At 42.8% G+C, this 15,107-nt stretch overlaps 1 protein-coding gene across 3 annotated transcripts in view; it reads left to right on the forward strand.

Moving 5' to 3' along the window:
• mib2 (MIB E3 ubiquitin protein ligase 2) overlaps positions 1–15,107 on the forward strand; it is a 78,730-nt gene that overhangs the window by 13,253 nt on the left and 50,370 nt on the right. For 2 of the 3 annotated variants that reach the window (XM_061682608.1, XM_061682616.1), the window contains exons 2-3: positions 12,756–13,139; positions 14,936–15,107. In XM_061682608.1, coding sequence (XP_061538592.1) covers positions 12,917–13,139; positions 14,936–15,107 — 395 coding nt within the window. In that variant the 5' untranslated portion in view covers positions 12,756–12,916. Of the gene's footprint in view, positions 1–3,024; positions 3,172–12,755; positions 13,140–14,935 lie in introns of those variants that run through there. The other variant, XM_061682598.1, reaches the window with a different exon arrangement.

Here is a 15,107-nt window from a genome sequence, read left to right on the forward strand (position 1 = left end):
TGGAATATAGCATCAGTCCCACAGATCGGTTGTACGCGGGAGCAAAGGAGTGTCGATCTGAATAAAAGTGCTCGTCCTGGACGAGGAGCAACTGTTCCTGGTCAGGCTCCTTCACCCTCCATTCTCTCCATGGTCGTAATCCCGTAAGACTGCTTGAAAGTGTATTTTCATATCTGTGGAAAACCAGGTTCCTCACCACCTCAGCCAGTTTGCATGTCACACCACAACCACAGCTTTGCTTATTTTTTGATTTGTCTTACTGGAAGCTTGTTGGAGCAATGCTAGCCTAGGATGCATTAATATAGAACTGTAGATGACTATGTCATTCATTTATGTTGGGCTCCTCTCTGCTGCACACCTGTAAACAGGAAGTGACCTCATTTTCCATCGGATTGTCCGCAGATGTTTAAGTGCGGGATGCTTAAAAAATATGTGATGCAAGAGAGCACCACACTCTCTACTTGGAATTACATTGGAACATCTAAATTCAAATGCCCCAAATGTTGTACAAGTCACCTAGTCCAAATATGTTTTTTCTAACCTCCTCCGTGCTAAACTTCAATTAAATTAGATTTTGTTCAGTTTAAAGTCGTCAGAAAACAGACTTATTTCTGTGAGGTGATCCTATATCCCAATATAGGTAATAGTATATCTCGAAAACGATGGTTATGCAGAATCTGATAGTTTTCATGTAATATTATATGCAATTTTCCCTTATATGTACATACATTTCTCCATTTATTTACAAAACAAATTTTATGTAAAGAGCACAAAATTAATAAATGATTTAATTAGAATACGATTTAAAAAAAAAAAAAAAAACCTGATATCCAGTGGGGGAAGAAAAAAATAAAAATTCAAAGTCAAAATATCTGGTAGTGCAACCAGATTACAAGGAAATAGGCAATAAAGTGAAAAAGATTACAACAAAGTGCCTCAAGTAATATTCAAGTATGCCTACCATTTAACAAGTAAAAGTGCTAATTTTGTGGCTAAATTGGTGAACTGTTGCAGAGCTTGAGTTTTAAGGAACACAGTTTTGTCAGCTTGTTCTGACATGAAATTAAATAACGTTGCTTTTTGATGTTTTGTTTCACGTGTGCCGGCACGGTGTACAACTGTTAAGCACATCTGCCTCACAGTTCTGGGGACTGGGGTTCAAATCCTGGCCCCGCCTGTGTGGAGTTTGCATGTTCTCCCCGTGCGTTTTCTCCGGGCACTCCGGTTTCCTCCCACATCCCACAAACGTGTGTTAGGTTGATTGAAGACTCTAAATTGTCCATAGATGTTAATGTGAGTGCGAATGGTTGTTTGTTTCTATGTGCCCTGCGATTGGCTGGCGATTGGTTCAGGGTGTACCCCGCCTCCCGCCCTTAGATAGCTGGGATAGGCTACAGCAGCCCGTGACCCTAGTTGAGGATAAGCGGTAAAGAAAATGGATGGATGGATGTTTCATGTGTTAACAGGTTGAGAGATGGGAAAAGAAGCTGGCCAACTCTTTCAGGCATGAGACAGGTGTGAATGTGAGTGCGAATGTTGTGTGCCATGTGCTTGTCTTGTCACAGTGTTCATATCTGCAAAGCTTGTCGCAGCGGGCACAAAAACCACTGGAGCTGTTAGTCTAGCAGTCCCGGTACTAGTTTGAACAAGAGTTGTCAGCATATCAAACTTGATAAAATGAATGTCTTCAGCACCAAAAGTAGTCAACATCGCACAAATTCACTTGGAAAGTGGAAAGCCATGGACTGTAGACTACTTTTAGTGGTAGAAGATAAAGTGTTAGAAAATTTGCTACATATAGGCAGCGACATGTGATTCAAATTTTTTCTACTAAACCATTTAGAGTCAATACCTGTACTGGATGACACGGACACTGCTGCACTTCAGTCACTTTATACCACAAGCGGTAACAATACACAGGAGCTACTATCGGCTACAACTCACACCCAAGCACTCCGCACACAGACTCTCTGGTTTGAGCCATTTATTTTATTTTTTTTCCATTTCACTCGAAGTGCTCCATTGTTCCTTTGTTCCTTTCCTCCAGGCACACACTCATAGAGTTCAGTCATTGCAATACTCTTACCATCCATCCATCCATTTTCTGAGCCGCTTCTCCTCACTAGGGTCGCGGGCGTGCTGGAGCCTATCCCAGCTGTCATCGGGCAGGAGGCGGGGTACATAGAAACAAACAACCATTCGCACTCACAGTCATGCCTACGGGCAATTTAGAGTCTCCAATTAATGCATGTTTTTGGGATGTGGGAGGAAACCGGAGTGCCCGGACAAAACCCACGCAGGCACGGGGAGAACATGCAAACTCCACACAGGCGGGGACGGGGATTGAACCCGGGTCCTCAGAACTGTGAGGCTGATGCTCTAACCAGTCGGCCACCGTGCCGCCTACTCTTACCATGAAAGGATTTAAATTTATACAATGATTAGTTTCAGGCCATATCACTCAACCCGAACTTATTTTTACACTTACTTTTACGCTTCCTGTAATGTTCTGAATGTTATTTATTTATTTTATTTTTTTTCCCAGGAGACTTTAGTTCAGACTAGAGTTGAATAATGCAAGGACCAGCATGTGACTCAATGTTGACTTGGAAATGAGAAGAAATTAACAAAGAGTGCCATGACAGTACAGTAACCCATTAGAATTTGAAAGCAAGTAGACCTGGGACACAGTCTATTTAATTTAATCACATCACTAAATGAGTATGGCTTTTATTCATTGCTCAGTGACTCTCCAAAGTGTCTTTTTATGTCTTAAAAGTATTTTTTTGTCAAAATGGCTGTCTGTTGTTGTAGTGGAGCAGCTCCATCTACCGGAGACAAATTCCTTCTGTGTTTTTGACATACTTGGCCAATAAAGATGATTCTGATAAGATGTCAGCCTTGTGATGTCCTTGAGTAACATCTGTGAGTGGGGGGAAGAAAAACAAGGGGAAAGCTGTGTGTTCCAAAAACAAAGGGCAAGGTTCAAAGCAAACCACATAGTATGTTCCAGAGAGGGTTCACGCCACCCATTAGTGAGATAACTGCATGCTGCTCAGTGCTCTCATATACGGTCCTGTCTGCTGTCCTACCTCGAATAGACGGTACTCTTACAGCACACTGGAATCCAGCAGCCTGACATGTTCAAAAGTGGCCTGAAGATCAGCGGGAGTGAGTATGATAAACCATGATCATTTGTGCTCTGCAAACATGCTTATGTATGCTCCTTTTCTTTTTTCAAAGCTTGATAATCTTTACTCAAACTGGAGTTGCTTTTAAAGTCTTTTGCTCCAGCCCATTGACATGGAAAATGTTGACATACTGTATTTGGAAATTTCAGTGCAGTTTGAAACTGGAACTGTAGTGTCTTATTTTAGTACTGTCAAGTCATGTCATGTCATGTTTTCATAATGTGTTATTTACTCATGGCCTGTATAGATTTTTCTCAAAATCCTTTGGCCACCAGGCGATTCTGACATAAACCAGTTCCATCCGCTTTTATTTTTATGCACATAGCATTAAGGATGATGTGTGCAGATTGCAAAGTATTTACTACATCCAGTTAAACTGATGTATTAAAACAACAGGCTGAATCTGTGGATAAAAGCCACATGCTTCACACAAGCACACGTGATGCTGATTTGATTATTGAGTATTATTATTGTGCTGAGCCTGGCCTGCTTATGGCTTGTTTTAATAATCACAAACATGCCATATATCTTCACATTCTGTGCTGCACCGCTTACTGCTTTATAGAACACTTGACTGACTTAAACAGTAGCGGGACGTGCGTGTGTGTGTGTGTGTGTGTGCGCGCGTACGTGTGTGTATGCGTGTGATATTTGCACTGTCACACCATCGCAAACCCCGTTTTTTAATCACTTCAAATCAAGCAGATAGCAATAGAGAGGTCGAGTCTTAAGGCCTCTTTATACTCCCGCGGTCGCGCGGCCGACAACGCCCGCGTTGCTTACATGACCGACGAATTGACCCGCATGGCCCCTCTGCGTAGCTTGATGCGCACACGGCAAAAATAGTTGCTGCGCGGAGATCATCTCTTGTGATTGGTCACATGCTGTGATGATGTAATCAGCGGTCCTCCGGGTTCCACATACCACCTACGCTCCGGCCTTCTCGATTGATTTTGCAGTAGTGATGGGCACGGCAGTTCTTTTGAGTGTACGGAATCATTTGAACTAGTTCAAATAATTCAAGTGCTTTCTCATTCATTTAATGATCCATCACTGAGGTTCACGTTCACTCAACACATTCACCAAAGGACTATGCGTTATTGTTGTCATGTATTGTAAACTAGGAGAGGTGGAGAGATTATAAAAAACAAAACAAAAACTTCGGCAAAATGATCACCTACCTATATCTCTCTCAGCAAGCTCTCGAACACCTTTCTTCGGTTGTGACACGTGAACATGCGTGCAGCGAGCTCAGCTACCGACGATCCTTCCGCGTCCCCTGACGTCCAGCTAGGTTCTCGCCAGCCAGCGTGACGTTTCTGCATTCCACCGCGGTGGAACGTCGCTGACCAGTCCCCGCCAGCCGGTCTCACTCACCTTACTGTTATTGTCATCTGATTAGTGGAAAGCGGCTTTGAGTGTCTTGAGAAGCGCTATAGAAGTTTGTGTTGTTATTATTAATATTATGAAATAAAAAGATTTAATAATTGCATTAGAGACATGGAGGGAAAATGTATGTGTATGTAAAAACAATGATTAATTTACATTTATTTTAAATATGTGTGCTTGTTTTCATGTGCTCGACTGACTCAACATTAGCCGTTAGCTTGACGGCTGCTAGTGAAAGCTATCCCCGCGAGGACGTCAGGACTTGCAGTTAAAATTACTCATGAGTACGTTCACAGCGTAGTAGGTCATTCCTTGTGCAAACGAATCACTCATCGTACTAGTACATCGCTCCTTAGCGGATCACAAACGAAGAAGTTCCACAAACGAATCACTTGTGTCTAACGGATTGCGAGTGATAAGTTCCATGAACGAATCACTCTTCAGATCCTCAGTTCACTTAAGTCTCTCCCCCGCCTGCACGGCACTGCCTGATGCTGGCTGCTCATTGGTCATTGCCGAAGTGAGTGACAACGCTGGCGAATCGCAACTCACATGGCAGTACGTTTAATGAAGTCCCAGCCCCGCCTGCACGCTGGCTGCTCATTGGTAATTCTGCGAAGATTCAGAAGTGAACGGAACGCTTCAGCAGTTCCGTTGCTGCTCCCAGCCGACTCGCTTGCCTGGCGGCGGGTGGTGGCCAAGATAAAAGAACGAATCATTTCATAAACTCATTCGGTTCAGTTCGTTCACTAAAACCATTTTTTTTCTTCTGAACAAAACGTTCGCAAACGAAACAACACTATTTTGCAGCATAATTAACTGTTGTTGCTATGGTCCTTGTTACGGAAAGTAAATACGGCTACCGGAAACGGCCACAAAATGCAGAGGAAACTCCACCCCGTGGCGTCCTAGCCAATACCAGCCGTAGCGACGCCCCCGAATTGGAGGAGAACTGCAGCACTTTCAAAACCGCGCGCGTGGGTTGCGCTCGAGTATAAAGACAAACTGCGTGTTGGATAGCCGCAGTGACGTCAGCGCGGTCGCTGTCCGCGCGAGTGTAAAGAAGCCTTTACTACTGCTACTATGCCCACTGGGCCATTATTATTATTATTATTTTTGTAACCAATCATTCTATATGATAAAGCAGCTCACTGTGCCTCTAAATCCCATTGTGATTACCAAAGTAGTGTGTGTTCAATTTAACAGCCCACTACATGAAAATACCGTATCTTAATTTTGTATTCGTTTCCCGGTTATTCAAACCAATGGTTGAATCAATCTCTTGGTGGTAGGTGGTTAATTACATTTAAATTGATTAGTTTGATGGACAATTGACCCCCACATCCATGGTACACAATAGGGACAAAAAAGAGAGTGGATGGAAGAGAGTGGATGGATTAAATTTGACACACCACTTAGTGTTTTTTTTGTTTGACTTCCTGTCCTGTTCAGGTGTTAGGTCAAACAGAGAGGAGGATTTGTATTCCTTTTACGCTGCAACAGTTTTACTGTGCTGCAGTGGTGTTTTGAAGCTGCCACTGTTGTTCTTTGTATTCTGATGGATTTTTGTAGAAAATTTCAGTCGGACAGAACAAAGTTTTAAAGGGGAGTGATAGAAAAAACAAAAGGGGGAGAGAGTGAAGAGATAACTAAATATAGAAAGAGAAGACAACAAAAGACAGGACATTAGGTGTAATAAAGATGAGGAAAGTACATAATTATATGCCTAGTACAGTGACACAGATTTGAGTGTTGTATGGGGCAGTAGTGCTACACGCTATGAATTAAGGACAGGACAATATACTGTAGGATTGGGCTGGACAGGACAAGGACAGAAGGACAAGCATGCAGTACATAGTTGCCCAGGCTGTACAACTGAAGTGTGGTAGGAGTGGCTATGTAAATTATAAACATCTTGATGTGACCAGTTTTTTCTGTAATTATGTAAAATATTTTTTTTTTCATTTTGCAGATATTTTTTCTAATGCAATATATTATATGATAAGATTCAACCAGTGATTAATATTGATAGATTGCTTAGTTTTCCAGTTTAGTTTGTTTTCTTAGCGATGGCTAATGTAGCGAGTACTGGGTGTCTGGGGTATTTTTAGTGCATTGTGTGCATATGTTAGATGAAGAGAAGCCAAATTTATGTATAGTATTTTGAATAAAGTGTGTTCTATGGAGCACTTTATATTTTTTAAGCTGTAAATTTGTATTTCTTTGTCATCCTATGCGTATTGTTACATATCTGCATCCAGTAATTACGATCAGCAGACATAGGTCTTCTTCCCATTTTGTGATTGGTAAGTGCATTGATTTTGTACAGGAGATTAATTTAGACATTTTTTAGGTTTTTTTTTTCCTTTGTGGGATAAGCTTCCCTATTTGCTAAACAAACTCAATCGGTTGAAGGTTTTTTTTTTAGCCTTGTTTAATTTATAATACACTCAAAAAAATTACTCTGGATGAACACAAATAAATTTTGGGCAGGTTTTCCATCCATTTTATTTGTGTAACTCCAACTCAAATTTAGTAGTGCCGTGTAATTTGATATAATTGAGTCAGCCAAACCCATTTTCATCAAATGCAGCCAAAGTAAAATAAGTACACCAAGTGGCCTAAATTGATTCACATCATTCCAACTCAAATTAGTCTAAAATAAATTATTTTTGCGCTTACCCACACCCCCCACCCCAATTTATTTCACGCAAAGCAAAATCTGGTAAATGTGTTTTTTATTGAAAACTCACAAAATAAAACATTCTTTAGAAATGCATTTTGTACTTTAACTTTACATGCTTACATTTTTTAGCTCCTTTGTAGTTGTATAAAACACCTTTGAGTCCAGTCATTCATATAGCAACGCAGTTTAGTTCATCTTGAATGAACACATTTTGAGTACTAGAAAAGCATCTTCGATGACAGTCTTGGACTGTGAGCATACACCCTAATTGTCCCTTATGAAACAAAGTTGGATTTTCAGCTGCTGTACCTTTACATTTAGCTTGGGTCCATCCAAGTTCATAATGATCTTCTGGAAAAACTCAGTGGTGTACTTCAGGTTTTCTGGAAAGACTAGATGAAGTGCCTTGATGAGCCCAAACAGCATGATCAACACCATGATGACACTGCTAGCGTTGTTGAGGACTTTAATACCCTCAATCACAATTCCCACATCCTCTGGCTCGTCATGTCCATCTTTTCAGATTGTTTAAATCTTTGACTGTAGTGGTGATGTTCCTTTTTGCATCCTTAGCTACCACGGGCTGAACAACACAAACACAGAAAACAAATTAATTAAAATGCAACACACGGGGGGGACAACAAACAGAAATCCATATACATTACATACAGCAGTTTAAAGCAACAGTTTATCAGTTGTTATGGTCAAAAGACAGGTGCCAATTCTAAGACAGCTGTAGCCTTTAACATTTGACCTGAGATATCTGACCAAGGTTAGTAATGGTGGTGTGTCAAGTTTTTATATAGTCTTCTGATGCATACATCAGTGTTGTTTCCTGGAGTCATGAAATCATGGTTTGAACAATATTCGAGCAAATTTGGGTTCAAACCATCATGTTATCAACCCATAGCATACACTGGGGAGCCCGACATCCTGTTATGGCAAACTGTGGGATAGAATAAAATGTGTGCACGAGCCGTCTTGCAAACTCTTAACCCGATAGTGGCGCAACAGCTAAAAATACCGCAGATTCAGTATTGGCAAATAAAATACTGCATTAACAGACCAGTGCGGTTAATGTGAACAATAAATACTGTACTCACTTAAATCTACGCACAACACTTGGTCACAAACTCTTAAATGCTTTCGCCCAACTTTATTCGCTTGCAGAAAGAAAAAAGGGAGTGAGGAGGGAATGAGGTCACGTGCTAGGCGCTACTCGTCTCTCAATGGGCAATTTAGCTACCCTTTGGTGTTTTGACAATATACTGTACTATAAATGTCCTATAAATAACCCGCCTTCCATTCATATGGCTATTTTTGATAAGTGAATGAAGCACAAACGTCACTGAACTTTCAATTCATACATACATTCAACAGAATCCGCGAGTGGGAAAGGAGGGGCCTATGCGGAGGTGGCGTCTGCCCCCCAAAAATGATTAGTTAATAATTCACGTTTTTAGCTTCCGTACATACATGTACACTTTTTCCAGAACCCGTTCTGCGGTTAAAACACTAGTTAAGAGTAACCACAAACATGAGTAGTCCTACTCAAAACCATCTTAGCAGTTAAACCTAGCATAGCTAGCTAGCCCATAATGCCTGCCCAACTACGCTGACGGTCTTCGCGGTGTTTTGGGAAAGGTTATTTAAAAAAAAAATCAGTACTCACCAGGGAGGGGAATTACAGCTGTCTTTCTCCGCAGCAGCGCTGCCACAAATTGTCGAATGTCGATAAAGTAAGCAAGCTGAGAGCGCAAGGAACAAGTGTCTCAGCATTGCAATGGGCGGTCCCAATTAAAGTTTCAAATCAAACACATTTGTTTTGAGTTCATGAATGTCAAAGTGAAACTATTACTTCATCTTAACAAAAAGTACATCTATAAGTTGTTAATTAGATTTGTTTTAGGAAATTAAACACAAAAATAAATGTTCTTGGAACAATTCATCATGTGTCATAAAAATATTATCGTTAAATAGTTGTTGTAGGTGGTCAAGAGAAGAGTGTTGTTAACAACCATGCCAAATTTGAACGATTAAAAAGTCCAAATATGTACAATGAGTTGTAAAACCTATGAAAAATCAAGCCATTCTCTGTGGGTGTGTTTGCTCAATGCGCTAATCCATGCCCAGGTCAACTGCCAACTGTTGATCAAATACCTTCACTATGACCTGGAAAAAAATATGCTACTTTATGCCTCGTACACAACTATTTGTTTGAGCTGTGAAAAAAAACAGTCCAATGGTAAGGTCAATTCCTTTTGCTGTATACTGAAGACATTTGGGTTTCAAAAGATCCATCCATCCATCCATTTTCTGAGCCGCTTCTCCTCACTAGGGTCGCGGGCGTGCTGGAGCTTATCCCAGCTGTCATCGGGCAGGAGGCGGGGTACACCCTGAACTGGTTGCCAGCCAATCGCAGGGCACATACAAACAAACAACCATTCGCACTCACAGTCACACCTACGGGCGATTTAGAGTCTCCAATTAATGCATGTTTTTGGGATGTGGGAGGAAACCGGAGTGCCCGGAGAAAGCCCACGCAGGCACGGGGAGAACATGCAAACTCCACACAGGCGGGGCCGGGGATTGAACTCTGGTCCTCAGAACCGTGAGGCTGACGCTCTAACCAGTCGGCCACCGTGCCGCCAGATCAAAAGATGAATGAGACGAAAGTTCAGAATTCCAGGTTTTATTTACATCAAGATGTGTTAAACAACTCAGGACAGAGCACCTTTTTGTTTGAATCCACCCACTTTTCAAGTGAGCAAAAATATTGCAACAGACATTATTAAATTAACTTAAAGTGAATAGCATTTATTTGGTGGCATAAACCTGACTAGCAATAACTTCGTCAAGCATGTATTGACTTAAATAGACTATTGCATTCTTCATTTAAAATGCGTTTCCAGGCCTTTACTGCAGCCTCTTTCAGTTCTTGTTTGTTTCTGGGGGTTTCTCCCTTCAGTCTCTGCTTCAGGAGGTAAAATGATGAAGTCCTTTGTTGTGTTGGCAGTGTGTTTTGGGTCATTGTCTTGTTGCATGATGAAGCTTCTCCCGATTTGTTTGGAAGCATTTTTCTGTAAATTGCCAGACAAAATGATTTTGTAGACTTCAGAATTAATTCTGCTGCTAAAATCAAGAGTTACAGCATCAATACAGACGAGTGAGTCCGTTCCAGAAACAGCCATGCAAGCCCAAGCCATGGAATTACCTCCACCATGCTTCACAGATGAGCTTGTCTGTTTTGGATCATAAGCAGATCCTTTCTTTCTCCATACTTTGGCCTTTCCATCACTTTGGTAGAGGTTAATCTTGGTCTCATCTGTCTATAAAACTTATTTCCATAACTTTTGTGGCTCTGTACTTCTTTGCAAAATCCGATCTGGCCTTCCAATTGTTTTTGCTGATGAGTGGTTTGCATCTGCGGCACAGTGTGTGAGTGGTTAGCACATCTGCCTCACAGTTCTGAGGACCTGGGTTCAAATCCGGCCATACCTGTGTGGAGTTTGCATGTTCTCCCCGTGCCTTTGTGGGTTTTCTCCGGGTACTCTGGTTTCCTCCCACATCCCAAAACATACATGGTAGGTTAATTCATCCATTCATCCATCCATTTTCTACCACTTATCCGAGGTCGAGTCGCGGGGGCAGTAGCTTCAGCAGGGACGCCCAGACTTCCCTCTCCACAGCCACTTCATCTCGCTCTTCCGGGGGGAACCCGAGGCGTTCCCAGGCCAACCGAAAGACGTAGTCTCTCCAGCGTGTCCTGGGTCGTCTCCGGGGTCTCCTCCCGGTGGGACGTGCCCGGAACACCACACCAGGGAGGCATCCGAATCAGATGCCCCAGCCACCTCATCTGGCTCCTCTCGATGTGGAGGAGCAGCGGCTCTACTCTGAGCCCTTCCCAGATGACCGAGCTTCTCAGCTTATCTCTCAGGAGGAGCCCGGACAGACTGCGGAGGAAACTCATTCCGGCCGCTTGTATCCGGGATCTTGTTCTTTCAGTCACGACCCACAGCTCGTTACCATAGGTGAAGGTAGGAACATAGATAGACCGGTAAATTGAAAGCTTCACCTTTCGGCTTAGCTCCTTCTTTACCACAACGGACTGATACAAAGTCTGCATCACTGCAGATGCTGCACTGATCCACCTGTCTATCTCCCGTTCCATTCTTCCCTCACTCGTGAACAAGACCCCAAGATACTTGAACTCCTCCCACTTGAGGCAGAATCTCATTCCCGACCTGGAGAGGGCACGCCACCCTTTTCCGACTGAGGACCATGGCCTCATATTTGGATGTACTGATTTTCATCCCAGCCGCTTCACACTGTTCCAGTGAGAGTTGGAGATCACGGCTTGATGACGAACTGCTCCAGTGAGAGTTGGAGATCACTGCTTGATGAAGCCAACAGAACCACATCATTTGCAAAAAGCAGAGATGCAATACTGAGGCCACCAAACCGGACCCCCTCTACGCCTCGGCTGCACCTTGAAATTCTGTCCATAAAAGTTATGAACAGAATCGGTGACAAAGGGCAGCCTTGGCGGAGTCCAACCCTCACCCGAACTTCTGTTTGGTGCATATGGTGCTTTGTCTGAGGCAAAACAAGGCAAACAGGTCACCTAGGACCTGTTTGCCTTGGGTGACCTGCCAACTTAGCTCCTCGGATCATCAGGGCTCACAAACACCTCCACCACGATAAGGTTACGGTTCAAGGAGGGGTGTATGCACTGTGTCGCGGTTTAAATTTAAAATACGTATATATGTATACATGTGTATATATGTATGTGTAAACGTGTATATATGTATGTGTATATGTGTATATACGTATGTATATGTATATACGTATATATATGTATATATATGTGTGTGTGTGTATATGTATATATGTATGTATATATGTATACATGTATATATGTGTATATATGTATATTTATATACATGTGCAGACATAAAAGTAGTCTGTGGTGGGACACGTACAATTGAACAGCTTGTGAAAGGCTACAGATAAATGGAGGTAATTTGGTCTTTTTAGGGTAATAGTGACACAGGTGGTTAGTTTGATATGACAAAAAACAAATTAAATCTGAAATTAATTCTCTCGACACTAGCATGCATGCACGTACGAACGACACTTGGTTATGTGCGACCAATAGAGCTCATGGGCCGTGATGTTCCTCAGATAAGGTTCCAGTCTATATTTCGTCTTAGGTTTTCCCATCAGTGCTACCGCTTTCCTGTTGATATCATTCCAGTCGTCAGTCATGAGTGTGAATGTGGTAGTTCTTTGTGGTCTATATCTGCAAAAAATGGTGTACAGTGTTACAAATTGTACCTTTGGTTTTATATTTTGGGTTCATGTGGGAGTCAGCTTTCTCACAAAAACAGCAAATTTATTTTGTAGAGAATAGTATGCTTGAAGGATTTGCCATATGCATTTGGAAAGTTAGTGATTCACGGCTTAAACTATGCATTTCTTTCTTTCAGTCACCCCTGATCTGTTTCCGGAAATCCCCCTGGTGCCATCCCTGCCTGTGCCATCATCAGCGCAAGCCAGTGGGAAGGCCCGGAGGCGCAGCGGAAGCGACAGTGCTGCCAGGCATCGGCCATTGAGCGCAGCGCTCAGGCCAGGCTCAGGTAGAGGCAACATGGAGGTGGGCATGCGTGTAGTTCGTGGCCTCGACTGGAAATGGGGAAATCAGGATGATGGCGAGGGTCACGTGGGGACTGTGGTGGAGATTGGGCGGCAGGGCAGCACCACCACCCCAGACAAGACTGTGGTCGTTCAGTGGGACAGCGGCACAAGGACCAACTACCGCACTGGCTACCAGTCTACCTACGACTTGCTGCTGTATGACAATGCTCAAATTGGTAAGCGCTCTAGAGTTGAGTCACGCCAGAAAAGTGGGTAACTTAGAGCTATTAAAGTGCCCCAAAACATTATTTTTCTTTCTTCAAAATACATTAAATATGTTTGAAGTGCTAAAAACGTGACAGAGAAACAATATACAGTTGTACTGAATTGTTAAGATGTGGCGTAAAACCCTTTTTCGCCTTCTGAATTTTCCTGATTTTGTGTGCGGCGATAAAAACTGTCCTCGTGATGTCAAGAGGTTTGGGCGTATACTTTCTGTCCCCCACTAAATAAACACCGGGCGCCCTTATTCCATGCAGTGGCATCCCACGGAATTGGCACTTCCTCATTCATAATGGACCCATTTCTACCGGTATAGCACGCAGTTAGCCATCAAGGTATGCCCACCACTCGAAAAAGTACATTTCCCCTGAAGTGCAATGTGTTTGGTGTTATTTGGGCTAACATGTCTCTGCGGTGTGGCCCCACGCACATTGTGTTGCGAGGCAGCAGCGAACCGCACAGGATCCTCCATCACACGGCCCCACATCAGCCCGATAGCGGTTAGAGTATACGGCAAAGTTCCCGCGCAACGACGAAGACCTTTCAGCCACTTGCGTTGCAGGCGAGGAAGAGGAGGGGGGATAGATAAACCATCCGAATGTGGCTGCTGAAAGCTGCAACTCACAACGCGTGCACCATGAAATCCACCCCCCAACTCCCTCCGTCGATTAACGGCCTGCTAAATTTCAACGGAAACAAAAGGGGCAGAATGAATCTCTGAAGCCCGTGAAGGGGCTATGTGCATTGCTCCTCTCCCCGCAGATAGATATGAGCCGTGATAGAAGTATTTGATTGACAGCTGGAGGTGGGATTTTCAGAGCACCCAGCAACACGTCCACAGCTTCTGGAAGCTCAAAGAATATCTCAGTTCTTGACCATTTTAAGCCTGATTTCACATACTTTGCAATTTATTATTATTTTTATCCATTCAGTCATTGTCTGGCTTGCTAACATTACGCTTTTCTGTGGGGTGTCGAATATACAAGACATTTTTTTGACCGGTTTGTGGCACTTTAATAGTTGATTTTGAGTCTTTGTTCAACCTACCACGCATGTTCTTTGGCTGTGGGAGGACACTGGAGTAGGTGGCGAAAACCCATGCAAGCGTATGGAGAACATGCAAATGGCACATAGGAATGTCACAGAACTGACCCTTTTGACTGTGAAGCAGATGTGCGAGCTGCAAAAAACATTTAAAATTATACTTTCATAAAGGTTTTATGATTGTGGCATTTGGACCCTGGTGCAGTTATTATTTGTTTATTTTATATGGAAGAAATGTTTTAAAATCTGAACAAATCGGAGATTGGCCAGCGTCAATGATATCATATAATATAATATCAGAGGACATCATATCAATCCCTAGATGCTCATGCTTTGGAAAAAAAGATGCATGGGTTTTTCATACTTTCCCCTCATTCATCAATGTACCTGTTATTTTCTTCAGGACAAACTGTTCTCCACACTAATCCAAAACTACTTTTTCCTGTTTCTTAGCAATCCTCAATTCTTGCATGTTTGTGCATTGACTTGATTATAGCATTCCCATGATGCATTTTGGTGTGCATGGGATGAGAAAAGGCTGTCACACTTTATTAATGTTGTTAGCATTTTGTTCCATTGTCCTGTGACAAACTTTGCCTTTAAATTAATGAACTGAGAGAGAAGAGCAGAGCACTGTGCGACTTGTCTGTTTGTACTTCAGTGACCTTATTCTGCATTACTGAAGTTACGCCTCCTTCTCTCACAGGGGTGCGTCACTACAATATCATCTGCGACAGCTGCAAGAAGCATGGCATCAGGGGCATGCGATGGAAATGCAAGGTGTGCTTTGACTATGACCTGTGCACACAGTGCTACATGAACAACAAACATGACCTGAGCCACGCGTTTGAGCGTTATGAGACGGCACACTCTCAGCC

This window comes from Phycodurus eques, chromosome 1 (genome assembly GCF_024500275.1).
Source record: "Phycodurus eques isolate BA_2022a chromosome 1, UOR_Pequ_1.1, whole genome shotgun sequence".
Taxonomy (NCBI): domain Eukaryota; kingdom Metazoa; phylum Chordata; class Actinopteri; order Syngnathiformes; family Syngnathidae; genus Phycodurus; species Phycodurus eques.